Source organism: Podarcis erhardii (genome assembly GCF_964252035.2).
Source record: "Podarcis erhardii genome assembly, chromosome: 6".
Taxonomy (NCBI): domain Eukaryota; kingdom Metazoa; phylum Chordata; class Lepidosauria; order Squamata; family Lacertidae; genus Podarcis; species Podarcis erhardii.
Genome location: NC_138510.1, coordinates 51,513,216 through 51,531,947, shown reverse-complemented (window position 1 = coordinate 51,531,947; position 18,732 = coordinate 51,513,216). Strand labels below are relative to the sequence as shown.

Below are 18,732 nucleotides of genomic sequence, written 5' to 3'. Positions count from 1 at the left end.
CTCAACCTGAGGCAACTGGAGGAGGCCCAGGTAAGCCCCGGAACACCAAAGGTGGAGGAGAGAGAAAAGGAGGGCAGAAAGGAGGAGGTGGCGGCAGCAGCAGCAGCCCTGCATCTTCCCAGGCTGCACATGGGAAACAAGCACAGGAGGTGCACTCCTCAGAGGTTTGGATCTGCTGCCCCTCCCAGCTGTCCCCAGCCTGCTGCCGGACCAAGGCTAATGGGCGGGTGAGTCTTGCTTGTCTCAATATATGAGTGCTGGCACCTCATTTTTTTAATACCAAAAAAAGCACTGCTTGCTGCCATACCTGGCTGTTGGAACATGTCCCTTAGAAAGCATGTTATCTGTCTAAACAGAGATTAGGTATGCAGGTTTTGGTGTCCTCGGGTGTCTTCCAACTTTTACACGGGAAGACACCCGAGGACACCAAAACCTGCATTCCTGTACCCGTGAAAATCTACGAAAGCAGAGATTAGGTATCTTTCAACATTGTGTAATACTTCTGCTGTGTGATTAAAAAGTGGCAAAAAGGTGTATTTTCCTAATTCCCCAACACACTTAAGCTGGGGTTCTAGCCTGTACTAAGCCTTGTGAGTAGAGGTGTAAAGTAGAAGATACTCTGCATAAGGTGCAAGAGGCACACGCAGCAATGAACTCAAAACAGCCAAAGGCTAAGCAGGAGTTGGCTACTTTGAGTTTCCTTCTGAAGTCCATCCCTGGTACAATTGTACAGCTGAGCCTTCAAACAGATTCTGCATGATAAAGCAGACGGACAGAAAGCAGTCTTCCTCCTCCCCCAATGTGCTCTTGATGTAAGGAAGAGATATGCTGACAGTGGTGGGGGAGGGAAGAGGCAGAGGTCAGTAGCAGGCGCTCTCTTGGTCAACAGGTCCCCGTCCCCCCGTGACGCGAGGTGGAGCAGCACCAGCGACCTCTCACAGCGATGATTGCTGGAATCCGTTGCATTATTCACTGGCACTTGTGGCGCCTGTCCTATAAAAGAAATGCCACTTCAGTACAATGATGGCATCTGCATTTGCGGTGAGGGGGGCGGGCGAGGAAGCGTCACGAAACACTTCCTACTTTTCTGGGGGACACTGTCACAGCCAGTTGCACCTTGCTGCGGCTTAAGGGGGCGATTGTTGCTGGCAGGTGGGCGCCGAGAGTCAGGGGCGGAGGGAAGTCGACCCTAGGAACTTTTTTTGTTTGGTTTGAATTGATTAGCAGACTCTTTGGCTCAAAGCTGCGATCTTCGTCCCGGGATGGAGGCAGCTTTGCTCCCTGCCCCAAGCCCCCACCCGCAGGCCCCAGGGTGGGCCGGCAGGGGGCGGCAGCGCGCAAAATCCCTCGCTTCCCTGGCGCAGCAAAGAATCGCTGCCACGTAGCAACACGCAAATCTCGAGCAAAATTTGTGGACCAATTTAACCGGGGGGGGCCGTTTCATACTCTGGGGCTAGGGTAGAGGGGGCGCTGCTCTATCCCTCCTCAAGTGGGCTCTTAACAGCACCTGGGGCAGTTCGTACGTAGAAGGGAGCCCCGCGTTTGTCTGACCAAGGCTGAGCAATGCGATCCCTTTGCTTGCAAGACGCAACAAGCCGGGCGCCCCAGGTCTTGGGCTGGAGAAGAAGATCGCGCACTCTCGTGGGAGCGGGCCCAGGATGATAGGGCGGGGCAGCGAAGACGCGATGCTTCTAAGGCCCGGCTCCCCGAGGCTGAGGAGCCGTCGCTGGGATCGTCAGCTACGAAGGGGCCCGAGGCAACGAGGCTTTCCTAGAGAGCAACCTGAAGCCTTAACAGGTTTATTGTCGGCTTCGTCCGATGCATGACTGGAATGAGGACCTGAGGCACCTACAGCCGCTGCGCGGGGTCCACCCAAAGCACCTCGGGGGCGCGCGCGTCTTCTCTGGTACGCGCCTGTCCAAGGTGCTGCTCGGCGCGCGGGGGCTTCTCGGGTCTGCTAGCGGGAGCCCTAAGAGGGAGGGGCGCTTGCGCGGATGTCTTCCTGGTTGCGCATCTAGGTGCCAAGGGCATCGCACATGTTTCCACGAGAAAATGTACGTGCCCCCAGCCGGCGCTCTGCGTCGGGGTGTGTCTGTCTGTCTGTCTGAGAGAGAGAGAGAGCGCGCGCGTTGCGCCGGTGCCCCTTCGGAGTACGCGCGTGGCCACAGCCCTCTGTTTTGCTCCGCGCGCTTCTTTGGTGCGTCCGCGCCCCCTGCGGCCCGTGCGCGCGCGCGCGCCTCCAAGCCGAAGCATGCCTTCGAGGTATATGTTTTCCCTATCATGTGGGTGGCGACGATATTTATTGACACTGCGCGCGCGAGGAAGGGGGCCGCCTCTGGGGTCCCGCCGAGCCGCCTCTCGCCGCCCGGGCTCCGCGCAGCCCCCTCCCCAGAGCCCCACGGCGCGGCAGGGCGGGAGCGGGAGCGGGGCGGGGAAACAAATCGCCCCAATCAGCGAGCGGGGCGGGAGCGGGCGGGGCGGAGCCGGCCAGGGAAGGCGGGACGTGCCCGCCGCTGTTGCTGTTGCTGCTGCTGCTGCCGCCCCCTCGGAATCCTCTCCCAGAACTTTCATTAAAGTCGGCGTCCCCCGCGAGCCCGCGGCAGAAGAGGGACTGTCGGCTGCCACGCGCGGACACGCTGCTCCCGGGACGCGCAGCAGGCCAGCTCGCAGGGTGCGCGGCGGCGGCGGCGGCGAGGCGAGGCTGAAGGAGTACGGTTCGGGCTGATGCAATTTTCTCAATAAGAGGATCCTCCACCTTGACAGCGCGCCTGCAAAGCCCGGGCGAGGCGCCGGCGGGGAGCGGCAGGAGGCGGCGGGAGCGGCATGGAGAGGGTAAGGCGCGGGCAGAGAGAAAAGGATCCCGGGGTTGGGTTTGGAGACACGCGCGCCGGTGTGCGCGAGAGGCAAAGAGAAACGAAGGGGCGGGGAAAGCGTGGTAGGAAAGCGTGGTGCCGCCGAGGAAGCGCCGGCGAAGGTCCGGAGGCGGCGCGGCTTCCAGCGTGTTCCACCCGCCGCTGTCACCGGAGCCGCCTCGAGGCGAGACCTGTGGCGGGCAGCCCCGCAGGCGGGCTGTCAAAGGGTGTCCGGGACCCCTGAGCTTTACGGAAACCGCCACGCGGGAAGGGAGCGGGTGCGCGCGGCCTGTCTGGACGCCGCGGGTTTCTGGCCTAGGGGAGGTGAAGTGGCCGGGCGCTCCCGGGGGCCGGGGGATCCGCGCGCTGTAATTTTCCACCCCGGCATGTGCGGGGGCGGGGCGCGGAGCAGCTCCCACGTGGCAGCTGATGTAACCCCCTTTTTCTTGCCCCCTCCGCTGCTTTTAAAGGGATCGCGCGCCCTCTCTGGCCAGGTGTTTCGGACTTCTCTGGATTTGTTTTCACCCACGGTGTGTGTGTGTGTGTGTGTGTGCGCGTGCGTGTGTGCCAGGGGTGGTGGTGCTTCCTTCAACCGATGCTCTGGTGGGTTCAGTATTGTGACATCAGATAGAAAGTGGAGAATGGTGTGGATTTGGAGTTGAAGGAGTGACTTAATAGCTACATCAGCTTGGGGGTAGTATCAGTGAGAGGTTTTTGCAAGCACTTGTCAATGCTGTGCCACCAGGATTTCTCCCTGTGTGTGTGTGTGCCACACACGCACGCACGCACACGCACACTATGCCGAAAAAGAACATACAGTTTTTCACTCAACTTTGGGAGCCTAAACTTGCCTCACAGTATCCTGTGTCCTCTTTCTAGCTTGGCCACATGCCGACTTGTAGAATTACAAATCTGAAAGTTCAGGCAGTAGGAAATCAGTTAATGCAACAATGTACCAATGGTACAGTGTGTGGGGAGGAATCCACACATAATTTACATATTGTTAATTGCAACAGGTTTGATGGCTGCAGATGACTTTGTTTAAAGTACTGCTAGCTTGCCATAATAAAGTGCACCCAACTAAAACAAAGAGCCTAAATAATAGATTCAGTCCTGAGGATGGACTGAAAGGCACAAAGCTCACTTCACACTCAGAAATGGAGGCTGTTCAGTTACAAAGAGAGACTGAACAAACTTACAAAATTACTCCTTCTGAATAATCAAAACAGCAAAGACCCTTGTGGCACCTTAAAGAATTACATGTTTATTGTGGGTCGGAGCTCACTTCGTCAAATGCCTGAAGTGAAATATACATTGACCCTCCCTGAATACAGATGAAAGAAGAAAGCGGGGAATGAATGTATAATTATTTTTTGCTTTGATATTATTTTTTGTTTATGCTGCCTCAAAACTAGCATGGCTACCCCCTGGAGTTCTAATTTTTAAAAAAGAATCTGTAACAATGTTTTATTTCCGATTATGAGGAATAATGTTCCGCCAGATCTCCATTTCAGCCCATCAGCAAAACAGTACCAACACTCATGGGCTGGGGCATGCAAGAGTCACTAGATTACATGCCAGATCAATGCTTCATTCTGAGACAGTCTCATCCATCCTTGAGGAGATAAAAGCGCAGGTTGCCCTGTTCCACATAACCATACTTGTGCTCATGCATCAAGCTGTTTGCACCACTGAGCTGTGGACGTTGCCAGTGTGGTTTGGGTGGTCCTCAGTTTCCTAGCATCTGGGTTCAGCCACTTGAATAGCCAGACATGTAATCCTAGGGCAATCTTCATTATTGTGTCGTGCTAGCCCTGAGTATTGAATCAGGGCCAAGAGTGGAGATTTGATTACAGTGGTACCTTGGGTTACATACGCTTCAGGTCACATACACTTCAGGTTACAGACTCCGCTAACCCAGAAATAGTGCTTCAGGTTAAGAACTTTGCTTCAGGATGAGAACAGAAATCGGGCTTCGGCGGCACGGCAGCAGCAGGAGGCCCCATTAGCTAAAGTGGTGCTTCAGGTTAAGAACAGTTTCAGGTTAAGTACGGACCTCCAGAACAAATTAAGTACTTAACCTGAGGTACCACTGTACTGTTAAAATAACACTTTGGGCTGAGCTAAGGCCAGGATTTTTTTCTTGTATCAAGTGTGATATATTCCCGCTAGGTCTCAGAAGTTCCCTCCCACCAAAGTCGTTGCTGACTCTTCCAAGGCAATTGACTTTCTTGCATGACTTCTGATCCCCTTATAGTTGTGACGTACAGCTGCTGAAGGCTATTCAGTGAACCAAGACATGGTTGGCAGGAGTGCTCCCTCCCCCTGGCCAAAATGCAGTGAGTGTGGCGGGGGGGGGGAGAGCTCCTTGTTCGGTCCCGTGGGCAGGGTGGGTCAGTCCACTTGAGAGAGAAAGAGTGTGTGGACAAAGTGACAAAGTGGTTCTGAGAGAAAGTGCCATCCCTGGGCACAGCTTCCCTCGTGTCCCCTTTGTGAGATGTCCTGCTATTTTGCAGGGTTTCTTAATTGCACTTCCGTGCTTTTGGCATGGCAGAGCAGAAAAACTTTTCTGCATCCCAATTCAGTAGCTGCTTGTTGGCAGGACAAGGACTGCTCAAGTATGAAAAGGGAGCCATCATTCCGGTGTCTATCTAGAGTGGGGGCAAGTCACTCAAGCTTAGGAACGGGGTAGATTCCCTATCACATAATGCCTTCTGTGTCGCTTCATTCCTGCACCTCCCCACAGAGCATACTCCCCCCCCCCCCCCCTGTCTGATCCCTGACAGCTTGAGGGTGTATCATTCACGTACTTCCTTATATTTAGGACACCGGAGCAGAAAGGGCCTCTGTTCCAGCTGCTCCTCAGGGTCCCTTTGGTTGCACAACGTCTCCTCTGGCCTCAAGAGTGTCCTTTGTTATGCTGCATTTTCACCTTGGGTCTTTGGCTAGTTCCTTGCTGCAAGCATAAGAGTGTGATTATTATGGTGTCCTTCCTTGAAGTGAAATGAACATTTATTTGCAAGTGTGCACTGGGCAGGATCCTGAGGGCAATTTGTTTGCTAGGCTGGTGGTTTAAACACCTTTCTGGTTGTGAGAGCCAGGCTGTGAAACAGCAGAGAGGATTATCACTCATGCCTCATATTTTATGCTGGGTCTGTTTCCTGGTTATAATGTTGTGGAGACTTCACCTTTTACCTGAAACAGGGCTGCTGAAAACTCGTGTGTAGCAGCCATATATCCAAGACTGTGCATACTCTTGCATTTATTTATTTTTTAAGAGAGAGATCTGCACAGAGGTTGCCACAATTTGTGGTAGCAAGCATGTAAATCAGATTTGCATATTTTGCATATCACCATTTCCCTGATTTCCGAAGAGATTTGCAGGGCGCTGTCACGCTTCCTCCTGAACTCAAAATCGTGTGCTTATTTCCCTTCTGGTTTTTGGGACTTGGATGTTCAAGCTTATATTTGCCTTCAGAACTGCCAGAAATTTGCTTTCCACCCACCTCTTTATCAACAACAGCTAAAATTCGCAGGATGCTGAATTTTCTGTCTGCTTCTAAACTTATGTCTGTACTTCTTATGTTGTATTTCTTCCTTCCTCCTCAGGAAATAATAATAATAATAATAATAATAATAATAATAATAATAATATGCCAACAAATTCAAACATCAAACAAGGGCTAGCCCAAAACATTTTGCTGCTTAAGTTGAAGAACATGAGAGCCTCAGTGCCACCTCTATCTAAAATTAACCAGACTGGTGACATGCTAGCATCCTCCACTCTGCCTGGAGGTAGTAGTTTAAGAGGTCCGGTGTGGGCTGTGTGGCACACACAGAACTGCTGTCCAACCTTGCTGCTCCCCACAACCTAAATCTGCCACCTGAGGTGAACCCCTCTCTCTGCCTAACAGTATAGCTGGCCTTGTGTCCTGCCACTGCTACCTCTCTCTCCTCTTCTTCACTTGGCAGTTGTTCCCTCCCTGTGTTCTTCAGAAGCTCACTACTTGGAGGCCTAGAGATTGCAGTGCACCATTTTTTTAATGTTCCCTTTCCCAGCGCACAAGATCACCCCCTTATCATTTGCATTCAGCTGGAGTAATGATCACTCCTTCGTTTAATGCTGCCAGTCTCTAATACAAAGTGAAACCCCACCTCATTGCAGCCAGCATGTTATAGTTATATGTTTAATGTACATCACATGCTTTGTTTGAATGCAATGTATTTAAAATACCGTAAAGGGAAGTTTACCTTAGGCAAGAAGTTTCACTCCAGCAAAAGTGTCAGAGAAGGCTGATATTTTTGAATTGGTTCTTGTTAAAGATTGTCTTGTGTTGGAATACAAACAAATGAACAAGGAAAGTCTCTGCTTTCGATTCATAGAGTCTTTTTCACATTTCATTTACATTTGGTATGAGACACTATTGTCATAGACACTGTGTGTGGTTAGGGGGAAAGAGAGGGAGGGAGAGAGATGGGGGGATAGCGATCTTCCATTCTGTTGCATAGTGTTTGCACAAGGTTTTTGTGTCAGCATCATGTGTGTAGGTCCTTTATTTATATATTTATTTGTATTGGCATTGCGAGAGATTAGAGGCTTCAAAGCTTGCTTGGTTTCAGTGTGGTTTGTTTGTATCTGTGAGCTGTGGGGGGGCGGTGTTGTTGGGTCAGATTAGCCATAGTAGTTTGTATGCTGTTGGGGCGGGATAGGTCGTTGTCTTGTTGTGCTTTATATGTGATAAAAAAGAGCTACACCGGGGTGAAGGTGTCCTCCTTTGCTTGTCCGCATGCTGCTTTAAGCTTAAGTCACTTACTCTCAGCAGCTAGAAATATTGTAACTAGACACTGGAAGGACCCAGAAGAAGTGAACATAGACCACAGGTACAAAAATGTATGGGAAGCCGCCCTATAAGAAGACTGATACTTTTTCATTCAATAAAGTAAACTACCTGGTGATTCATCACAGGAGAGCCGCAGAGCTCTCACAGCAGGAAGTTGGAACTTAAGAAGCCAGCATGTGCTTCTGGGAGATAGCTGGCAGGAGCAGCAGTGGTTGCAAAGAAGCTCTGCAATGATGAACAAGCTTAGGATCTCTCTCTGGGTTCAGAGAGAGAAATGTTTACTGAACTGCATAAAGGACTGGACCCCATTTCCAATGTATTACTTTTGTTATTTTGCAATGTTTATCTTATTTTAACTAGTGTTTAAGATGGTTCTGCAGTAAAGCTTTGAAACTTATTCTTGTGGTAGAGAGAATTCATTTCTACACAAGTTCCAGGGCAGGGATTTCACTGACCAGCTCCCAACACAGCACAGTGTAGTAACTAAATGACTAAGCTTTGAACCAGGAAGTCCCTTGTTAAATATCCCCTCTGCTATGGATTTGGTAGAGGATGTTGGACGAGACATATTTTTCTCCAGTCTGCAGTACAGGGCTAATAATACAGAGTACCCTAGATGGCTGTTGTAAGGGCAACTGACAGTGTGTGTAAAGTGCTTTGAAAAATATACAATATTAAGTATGAATATAATCATGTCTCCAAAGAATGGCATATTTTTGGGTGCCAAGCAAAAAACATTTCTCTTCTTTCAGGCCTTTGGCTAATTAAAGCCTTTTAAACGGGGGGTGGGGGTGTTATTGTTTTTGTCATTATGTTATACATTTTTGTGTTTTTATATTGTAAACAATCCTGTGATCTTTGGATGAAGGGTGGTGTGAAATTTAATTAATAAAAATAAAAAATGAATATATTTTAACTAATCCATGAGAAAATAGTTGATGGAAGAAATGGGATGAGAGGCAAGTCTGTGTGCTCATACTCATGACGCATCTGTTCCAGTTCACTGTCTTTAACTATTCAGGAGCTGCCCTTTCAAGTGTCCAGGAACCAAACGTGCCCTGTGGTATTGAGGTTGCCACCTCTGTCCTGGAGAATTGAAAAAAAAAAATGGCAGTGACCACCTTCTGTTTTTCTGTAGTGAATGTGCCAGCTGTTTAGTGGTTGTCTCACAATAAGATATCCAGGACCCAGTTTTGTGTTCACAGTCCTGTTCACAGGAAGTGAAGCACAATTTGTTCAGCTTTATTGCTTGCTGAATACAATTAGCATCCATAGAATGTCAAGCAAAAGGATCTAGCCTTGTCCTGAAGCTGAAATGAAGCGCTGTCCCCCCACCCAACCCCATGGCTCGCTGCATTTCAACCAAACTAGTGAGTCCACCATGTTATTTATAAACACCTCTCTCTTTTGCCCTGTTCTACATTTGCAAAAACCCAAGCTGCTTAATTTGCTTAATTATATTGGTTTTCATAATTTATATTCGATCACAGATCCTGGGGTCCTGATGTTATTTATTTAGTCGTTAGTGTTCCCGAATTTGGGTTCTGAATTTTAATTCAATAATTTAGAGAGACTGAATGACAGTCTGTGTCTACTTTCTTGTTGCCGAGTTCTGCTTTCAGCGCCAGTTTACCCTGGTACTCAGAGCCAAGTATATTATGGAAGTAAAGAGAAGACCAGGACTCTGGTATTCATGCTTACATGTGCACATTCCCCTAGCTGGAGACCAGGTGAAGAGAATGAGGTGATGTTTCCTCCCTGGTGACCAGAAATGTCTGATGCAGCTAGGTCAGCCCCCTGGGGGGGGAGGGCACCTGGGGCCCACCATTGGAAGGCACAGGCAGAAGTGGATGCTCAGATAGATCTGCTAGGAGCTGAGAAGACAGAATTACCAGAACCCTTTCCTTACAGTAGCCACATCCTTGGAGTGGCGGCTAAGTGCAGTGATAGTACATTAAAAAGAATTTTTAACACTACCAATTGCTGCGTGCATTTTGGGTGGTTGGTATACAGTCTCCATGGCGTATTTGACCCCTGGCATTTAACATGAAGCTGGGCCATTTGAGTTGAGGGTCTGAACAAAAGTCAATTCAGGTTTGCTTTCTCCAAGTCACCTTATCTGGAGTTGAGTCATCGCAGAAGAGACAAAAATGACTCGGAATTTGCGTCCCCTTTGTGTGAGACAGTAGAGAAGAGCTTGCACACTTCATTCAGCTCCTTATCTCACTGGCTCAGGCTCAGCCACCAGCAAGGTCCCTCTAAGTACCCACCCTGTCCTCTCCCCATCCACCCTGTTCCCCATGTGCTACAGTTTATAGAGGCAACCTTTCATGCTCTGCCCCCTTCATGACCAACAACCAATGCACTTTTGTCACCGATGTCTTACAAACTATCTCGGGCGATGCCTTTCCCTGCCACAGACAGACACACAGACACCATGGCTGTCCCTTTTTCACTGCCTGGCAGTACCACCTGGTCTCTAGCACAATGGCAGAGCTGACCTGGCACGTGACTAGGTGCACCAGGGTGGAAGGCAATTGCCTCCCATCTGTGTCCTCAGTGGCAGCTGTGCCCCTGTGCGTGTTTGTTGCCCTGAAGACTTCCCCTGCCCTGAGCACTGGCTACGCTCTTTGCAGCCACGTGTGTGATTCTTGCAGCTTCTTCCCGCTTCAGAGATGGCAATGGGCTGAAGGAACCAGAAATGATGGGGCAGATATAAGTGCCTGTTAACCCAAACTCTGCATCCTCTCCCAGCCCTGCTCTCATTTTACCATCTTTGGGCATATGCTGAATGTAGACTGGGAAACGGCAACATAATTTTTGCTGTAAAAAGAGATGGTCCTTGCAAATGCACCAGTCTTGGTCACGTGTGTTTGTGTGTGTGTTCCCCTCATTGAATATTTAGAGCAGGGGTAACTACCCCTGGCCCAGAGGCCTGATCCAGCCACCTTCCCAAACCACCTCCCCCGCCCCTAATTTTGATGGCAGTGGCAAAAAAGTAGTGCTGGTGTGGATGAAGTAAAGTAGACACAGAACTTGAGTGGTCAGGGAGGGTTCAAGCTCTCTGCTCAGCACCCTGATGGGGATGCAAATCTCTCATTCTGTGGTCATCAGATCAATCATTTGATGAGCAGAGATGAGGAATAACCCCCTCCTTCCACATTGATCTGCTGGAGAGGGGAGCTCTGTGTGTGTGCGTGTGCGCGCGCGCGCGCAAATGTGAGGTGACTGCAATAACTTTAGGCCACACCCACCATTAGTATGTGGCCCCTGCAGGACTGGCCAGGAGTGAATGCGGCCTTTGAACCTCTCCCCAAAAAAGTTTTGTCACCCCTAATTTAGAGGACAGGAGTCTTCTCTTGTTTCATTTTCTCTAACCAAAGCCCGTTTTATTCTCCACAGCTTCCTGTCTCTTTGGTCTAATTTGCGCTTCTGTCTGAGCTCTCTGTGTAGCCTGGGAAGCCTAGCCATCAAGACGGACAGTGGGCAGCTGGGCGCTCACATCACGGCCCCCAACCATGGCAGAAAAATGCAGTGAGGGGTTGCTGGTGAGTTTGCGGGGAATACGTCAGGTTTGAGTTGGCATATTCTGCCCCCTTGGAATGCAGGGGAGAGGGATCCATGGGTCTCGGTGGTCTGGGGGGGGGGTGATGGTGAGGAACTGTTACTTAATTTGTTTGCTGCTTTTCTGCACAGATGTGCCCAAAGCGATGCACTACATGAGAACGCAGCAAAGCAGCATTAGCGTAAACAGCTCAGTACCAATTCGTTTCAAATCATAATACAGCAATCTCCACAAAGGAGTCTGTTTCATTAATACTGTACTGTTATAACATAGTACATTCATTTCAGAATAGGCGGTATAAATCATTAAAGCACAGTATCAATTTATATTATTTATCAGTTGCTAAAGCACATTTAAGCCAGAATTAGATACAATAAAGCTTTCTAGTGTAGCCACGTTTTCATAAATAATATAGTCCGCAGGCAGTTCCTCAGATGTGTCAAGTGCAGGAAATCGCAGCCCTATATTTTACAGCTATCGGTATAAAAAGGTGTTAGATGCAGATGCATCACAACAATCTTAAGCAGAAGGGCAGTGGATGTAGAGTCTGGGAATTCCCCAAACTAAGAAAGCACGCTTGGCTGCCCTCAGATATCTATGAAAAGTCATATAACTGTTTATCTCTTTGACATATGATGGGAGGGCATTCCACAGGGCGGGCACAACTACCGAGAAGTCCTCATGCACCTGTCCATTTCCTCTTCCCCCAAATAGCCTGGGAAGTGGAAGGCAGGATGTGCCTTCCGCAGGTGCCTTTACCAGAGCTAGGCTATTCGCTTCTCTCATAGGTGAAGTGATGCTACTTCCCTTAAAGCCCCTCCCCCCCGCAAGTCATCAGACATTACCAAGGAAACATGTAGAGTTCAGCAGGTGGGAAATGTTAGCCCCCATCCACACCGCTGTGTTGTTTGTGTTTTGGATTTCTACATTTACTGAGAGCGAGGCTCCCAGGAGACGCCTGAAATAGCCTGCACCCCAGCCAGGGGGCACCGTGCCAGTTTCAGGCCTGGAACATGTGGGGGAAGGGGAGTTTGGATAGCTGCAACACACAGACACCAAAGCCCCTTGCCTTCCATCCATAGAGATTGCAGGTCTTCTCTACTGCAGCATTTCACAGGCACGTCCATGCATTCCTCTACACATTTCCTCTCATGTGCTGCTTTATATTTTTCCTGCATAAAACATCGTTTTGCAAGCACAGAGCACTCAGACCCTGGCATTCGTGCATACAGCACAGCACTGTATGATCTGTGACCCGCACACACTATTTCCTCCCATAGCTTTTTCAATCCACATGTCTGCATGTGTATTGGAATTGTTTTTAGATGTTTTAATTGTGCTATTGCTGCTCTGCTCGCTGACCTGCTGGCTCTTTTTGGAGGAATGTCAAGATACACATGTAATAAATAATAATACATCAATGCATGCACAGACATATTTTCATACACACAAACACACGTGTAAAGGGCTGTGCCCATTGGGTCATCTCCATTCAACTGAATGTGATTCTGCTGATTAGAAACCAAGTCAGGCCAGCCAGCATTAATCAAAATGAAAGGAGATAATAAACGGGTGAACCACCTGCCCAAGTGCGGTTCAGATTGGTTGAACCTAGACAGCAAAGGGTATGTGCGAAATCTACTCAGATTCCCATATTTGCCTGGTTGCGTGACATTTTGGACTGTGCACATACCCTTTGCTGCCCAGGTTCAGCACTTGGTGTTAGAAAGCATCCCAGCAGGCCTGCAAATGTGTGCACATGCTTTCACATGCACAGGCACTAAGAGCACTGCTCCTCTTTTGCTATATTGCAGTGCTCTTTGTGTGAAATGGTATATAATAACTTGCACATCCTTGCCTTCTTCCCTTGACACAACTTTTATACTGTTGCTCAATGCTCTGGCTGCTACTTTTGTTTCTGGAGTCCTTTGTCAATGTTGTTTTGTGCCCTGGGGTGGGGAAAAGAGGATGTGCGGCAGGGAGAGTCCAGCGTAGCTTCGGAGTACGACATATATTCCGAGTCAATCTTTAACCAATTCTGGGAGTCAATGTTGTCAAATGGGAAAGAGGATGTTTGCAGAGGCTACTAGGACAAGGGAAGGGGTTGGACTAGTAGGTGATCCTTGGGATCCCTTCCAACTCTATGATGGGAAGGTGAATCAGAAATGCCCCTGCATTTCACCCCACCCAATCACCTGGCGTTGAAGTTTCCTGCTTGCTCTCATGCAGTTCATGTAGTGTCTCTAGGTCACTGGAGCAGGCACTCGGAGCTTTCTGGCCACAGAGAAGAAGCTAATCCCCTCATTGAGCTGCCTAGACATAATTGAAATAGCAGCATAAACCCATCACCCACTAATCGCCTATCCCAAGACAGTAATAGTATCTCAGAGCCTACAGCTTTCATTTAAGGTCCAGGGAAAGAATGGGACAGCTCTCTCTGGCACTTCTTTTTGATGGGGCTTGATTTGCTAATGTCCACATTCCCCAAAATACCAAATAAACACGACCTTGGCACAGGATGTCCCAGTCTGGGAACCACAAGCATTTCCAAGAAGAGACAAACAAGGGGTGGTGGTGTCAATAGCACATAAAAACCCTGTTGGTCACCTCTCTCACCTCTTTGTGTCCTGTTCTCTACCCCCCAGTTTGTCCTCTTGGGTAGTTCTCTTTCATCTGACGAGCATTGGTGGACTTGTGGTTGCATAGGATTTGCCCTCAAAAGAGAATATTTCCTGGCTTTTTCAAGGATTGTCTGTCACAAAACATAACTTTCTTATCGCACAGCATTCAACTATTGTCATAATGCCTATTTCTGATAGGTAGTGCAGAGCAAGACAATTATGCAGTTGTGGGTGGGGGAATAGTTTTGGGCCACTTGCTTCTTTCTGGAGCCATAGTAGCCAAGTCTTGTTCCCCATCTTGTTGCATGTTTACGTGTGTCATGAAATTGGCTCTATCAATAACTGGGGCTCTTTTGGACTGAATCTTTGCAAAATGCCACCTATGCAGCTGCCCAGTCCCTTTGCTCTATATAGGCTGTGGATTAACATAAAGGCAGTAGAGACTGGGAAGTGTTGTTGACACACAGTGAGATCCAGAAGTGCTAGTGGTAATTAGCCTTGGATGGTCCTTTCCATTCATTTGGCACTCTTTGCCGCCAACATCAGCCAGCAGTGCCTGGGGTTCTGATGTTTGGACGGATCAAATGCCCAGGTATGCCCAGAGGTGCCAACTTTGGTCTATTTACCTCTTACCCAAAGTGACATCGTGTGGATCAGTCTGACGTTGTGGAAAATTACAGTTTTTCAGCTGGTTGGGGAGATGGAGCAAGCTGGGCACAAAGCCACAAGTGAGATGATTGCATGGGCCAGCGATGTCATTCACCCATAGTGCTAGCAACTATTTTGTGGAATTGATCAGCGTTTCAAGAGCCAGGTTTACAGGTATCTGTGGTGCAATGGGGTTTCTCCATCTGGCCTCTGCCCAGTTCAGTCAGCTACTAGGAAATCTGTGGGTACATAATATTTCTGTCAATGGGACAGTGTATTTCCTGCTTCTAATGCTCTAGGACAAGGTGAAAGAAGGAACCATTCATTTTAAAACAGGGAGGAGGAGGAAGACAGGCCACTGAGAAGCATCTAGGTCTGTTCAGCCATTGAAGAACTGTGTGTTCATAGTTCTGTATGTGTATATAATGCTCCCCAAAACTGGTGTGGATGATTCTCCTCAAATTTCCTTGGTGTTGGCACTCTGACTCCAGCCCTTCTGAGTATGTGACTCTTAGTCCTGGACTGGCCTTGTTTTTACTTTCCGTTGATGGCAGCAGTGCTTGCCTCAAACCCAGAGTTCTATACAATGTGTAAGAAAAAATGAGGAACAGGATTGTAGCCTCATTCTATTTTCTTTCCTTTCTTTCTTTCTTTCTTTCTTTCTTTCTTTCTTTCTTTCTAAACTTAAAAAGTACCCATTGCTTTGTGACTTATAGTTTCCACACTCCCTAGAAAGATTGGACTTTTTTTTGATAAGGAAATATGAGAAAATGCAAAGAAAATAAATCAGAATGAGCACTCATTAAATAACCAATGTTGTCTGATCGCCCTACAAGCATCAGGATGAATATTCAGTGAGCAGGCTGTGTGGAAGCACCCAGCAATTACAGAAAAGAGGCAGAGATGGTAAGACAGGGAACGGTTATGTGTCAGGTGTTAACTCTACCTCTCAGTGCTGTGCTGTGGAGCCAACTTCTGGAGAATTTTGTTTCGGTTCTTTCTGATCAAGGGGGTTTGGGGTGGGAATCCTGATGCTGTATGGCATTCCTACCTCAGAGGAGTTGCTGCAGGCTGGGAAATGCTTTCAAGTGCCTCAGGGAAAGGCAGTATCAACATTTTGGGAGTCCAATGCAGGGGTGAGGGCAAATGTGCCAGCAGGACATTTTTAGATCACTTGGATCCTGCTCCCCCTCCACAAGTTCTGCAAATGGGGCCGTCATAGTACACCAGGATGTGGGCAGGACTTGGACCTGAGAAAAACAGCTCTGTTCTGCTGCTTCCTGAGTCCGGATGGACAAGACCTGGGCTCCAGCCAGCTACAGCATCCCTCCAGGCTGCCTGCAGTGGGATTGGGGCCCAGATAGTAAAGGGGGATGGCTAGTGTGGCAGTAAAGGGGGATCTGCAATAGTGTGTAGTGGACTGCAGTACCTTTAATTCAGCTGGGAACTCTGATTTCCAGGGAGATGTCAGGAGACACAGTGAATCCTGGAGAGGGTACTAAGTAGAGTGAGAGAGAGGATGCTGAGCTCTTGAGGTTGCTGCCTTTTTCACTGGAATGGGGATCCATTCACAAATCCCATTTGCTGCCCTGACACTGCCTGATGGGTGTGTGTGTGTGTTTTCTCCCATTGAGGGGGTGGCATTTCCCAACCCCCCAGCAGAAGTCAGTGCCAGACACTCTCTCACTTGCTCGTTTTTAAGGACATTATGTTTTGTCCTTGGATTTGCCATTGCCTTTGTTTGCACAGCAACCCCTGCCAGCGCCTCCTGACTCTTGGGCAGATTCCCTGGCTGCCTGGGGGCTTGCAGCATCTGCTGGGGGATTTTTAGGCAGACGGGGCGGATAAAGAGGGCAGGGGCGTCCGTGGCATATACTGCAGTGATGACCCGGGTGGTTGTCTTCCACTTAGCTGCGGGGTTCAAGCCTAATGAGGGAATTTTACTTCTGGGTTTCAAGAGATTTAAGCCTGGCTCATGCCTGCCGGCCTCTGGCCAAACCACCCCCGCTGTGGGTGCTGAGCCTTTACTAGGCTGCGGAAGCTCCTCTGGCTGGAATAATAAGGGGGGGAGCAGAAGGAGGGGGGTTGGTGAGGATTTTCTGCCTGAGCAGCCCTGGAGAATTGAGGCCGGGCTGTCAGCGGGGCCTGAGAAAGTCGCCTGAGGATGTATGTGTCTGGCACAGGCCTCTTTCTTTCCCTCCTTACCCACTTCCTTGCCCCATGTTCTCCCCCCACACCCATGACAGAGACAAGAGCTGCCACCTGTGAATGAGGCAGCTAGATAGGACCTGGTCCCATCCTTTCGACATGCAACTATCGTATCCTGAGGTGTTATATGTACCTGGCATGCCAGCCCTGTTGCTGATATTCACAGCGTAATCAAGGGTAGATGAGGCTCAACTGCATCAAGTTGTCTGTCTGCTCAGGCAAAGGCTTCTGCCACTCCAGTCCCTCAACCCCTCCAGCATGACCTGACACACATATTTCCAGCATGACCTGACACACCTTACACCACTCTTTTTAATGGGCTTCTAAGAGATGCTCTGCTTGATAGAATATTTGTGGGTTCTCTCTGTCCCCCTGATCTGCATCAACTGAGTGGAAATTTAGAGAGAGTTGCTTGAAGCATTATATGTGATGTGCCATAAGATTGCCTAGACTTCGAGTTACCTCTTATCTATCTGTAGTGTCCCACCAATGTACCTTCATCACACTGGCATTCTAGTCCTTGGGGGTTCTGCAAATATGCTTGGCTGTTGTCATGCCATAGACAGGCATGGCCAAACTTTGCCGTCCAGATGTTTTGGGACTACAATTCCCATCATCCCTAGCTAACAGGACCAGTAGTCAGGAATGCTGGGGATTGTAGTCCCAAAACATCTAGAGGGCCACGTTTGGTCATGCCTGCCATAGAACAAAGAATAAACATTTAACATGGAACACAATAGCTAAAATCCCAAGAATCCTAGCTTGCTTAAGAACGTGACCTAAGCGCACTTACTGGAAAATAAGCTCCACTGAAAATAATTGGATTTACTTTTGCATATGATTGCACTGTTGTTATTTTTTAAAATGGTGTTCAGGGAAGATGGCCACCAAATTTGAATTGCTAATAATAAAGAGTCTATGGTTTGAAATATACAGGGATTTCCATACATCTTGACTTTTAAATATTAGAAACTTTGTTAGAATTTATTTTTTATTTTCTTACTGGCAATTTTTCTTCTGATAGTTACCTGCTGCCATGCTGGTGGTATTACTTCTCAGTAATGGCTTTTCAGCTTGCATGATTGCAGAGAAAAAATTGAAAACACATGGTCCATATTTTAAAAAGCACAGAATACAGAACATTCAGATGAGAACATTAGTGTTTAAGGATTCCAAAGGTCAAAACAATAATAAGCCTAACTTATCATAAACCTTACAGCTACACCCCACACCAAACTCCTGCATATATTCTCTCTTGACTGAATCCCAACACTTCTTTACCATAAATAATCTAAGATAAAAATCCAAGTTTTGCAAAAACCTTAAAAAATATTTTCCAGCCAAGTATGGACTCTGTTCACATAGGTTTATGAAAACTTTATTTTAATTGAGAAACTGTGGCATGTTGCTTGCAGAATGTGGTGATTTTAGTGCACAATTATTGATTCTAACCATGCTCTCATCTCAGTTCTGTTTCACCTCTGTTTGATGGTGATGGTAGAGAATGGAGTATTTGCCAGTGCTGAAGAACCAGATGTTCCAGTACCACTATGTCTGAGTTTTCTTTCTTTCTTAATTTCTAATTAGTTTTTTTAAAAAGTTTTTTTGTGTTACAAAACAGACAAAGAGGGACAGGTACAGCTATTGTCTCCAATTTCAATTTGTAGTCTTTTTCACAGTTCATTTACATTTAGTGAGAGACACCTTTGTCATAGACATCTTCCTTTTGGGGGAAATGAAAGAGGGGATGCCTGCGTTTTCTGATGTTGCATGCTCAAGGTGTATTTAAGTTCAGAAAGCCAGCATCCTTGGTGCCTCTCCTTCCTTTGACATGCTTTTTATAAGCAAATACATATCCTCCTATCCCTGCGGTTACATTGATTTGGATAATAAATGGACTGCACTGGAATAGTAGTTTCCATTAATCTTGGTCTCTCCATCCCCCAGGATAGAACACACACCCCAGCATTGAACGCACACATTCTTCTTCTTTGAAC

General features: G+C 48.1%; 1 protein-coding gene across 2 annotated transcripts in view; it reads left to right on the top strand.

Moving 5' to 3' along the window:
- The first annotated feature begins 2,509 nt into the window (after positions 1 to 2,509).
- Positions 2,510 to 18,732, top strand: part of SLC6A9 (solute carrier family 6 member 9) — a 52,699-nt gene continuing 36,476 nt past the window's right edge. Inside the window, exons 1-2 of one of the 2 annotated variants that reach the window (XM_081865528.1) lie at positions 2,510 to 2,832; positions 11,096 to 11,241. In XM_081865528.1, the coding sequence (XP_081721654.1) occupies positions 11,212 to 11,241 (30 nt within the window). In that variant the 5' untranslated portion in view covers positions 2,510 to 2,832; positions 11,096 to 11,211. The remainder of the gene's footprint in view (positions 2,833 to 11,095; positions 11,242 to 18,732) is intronic. The other variant, XM_081865529.1, reaches the window with a different exon arrangement.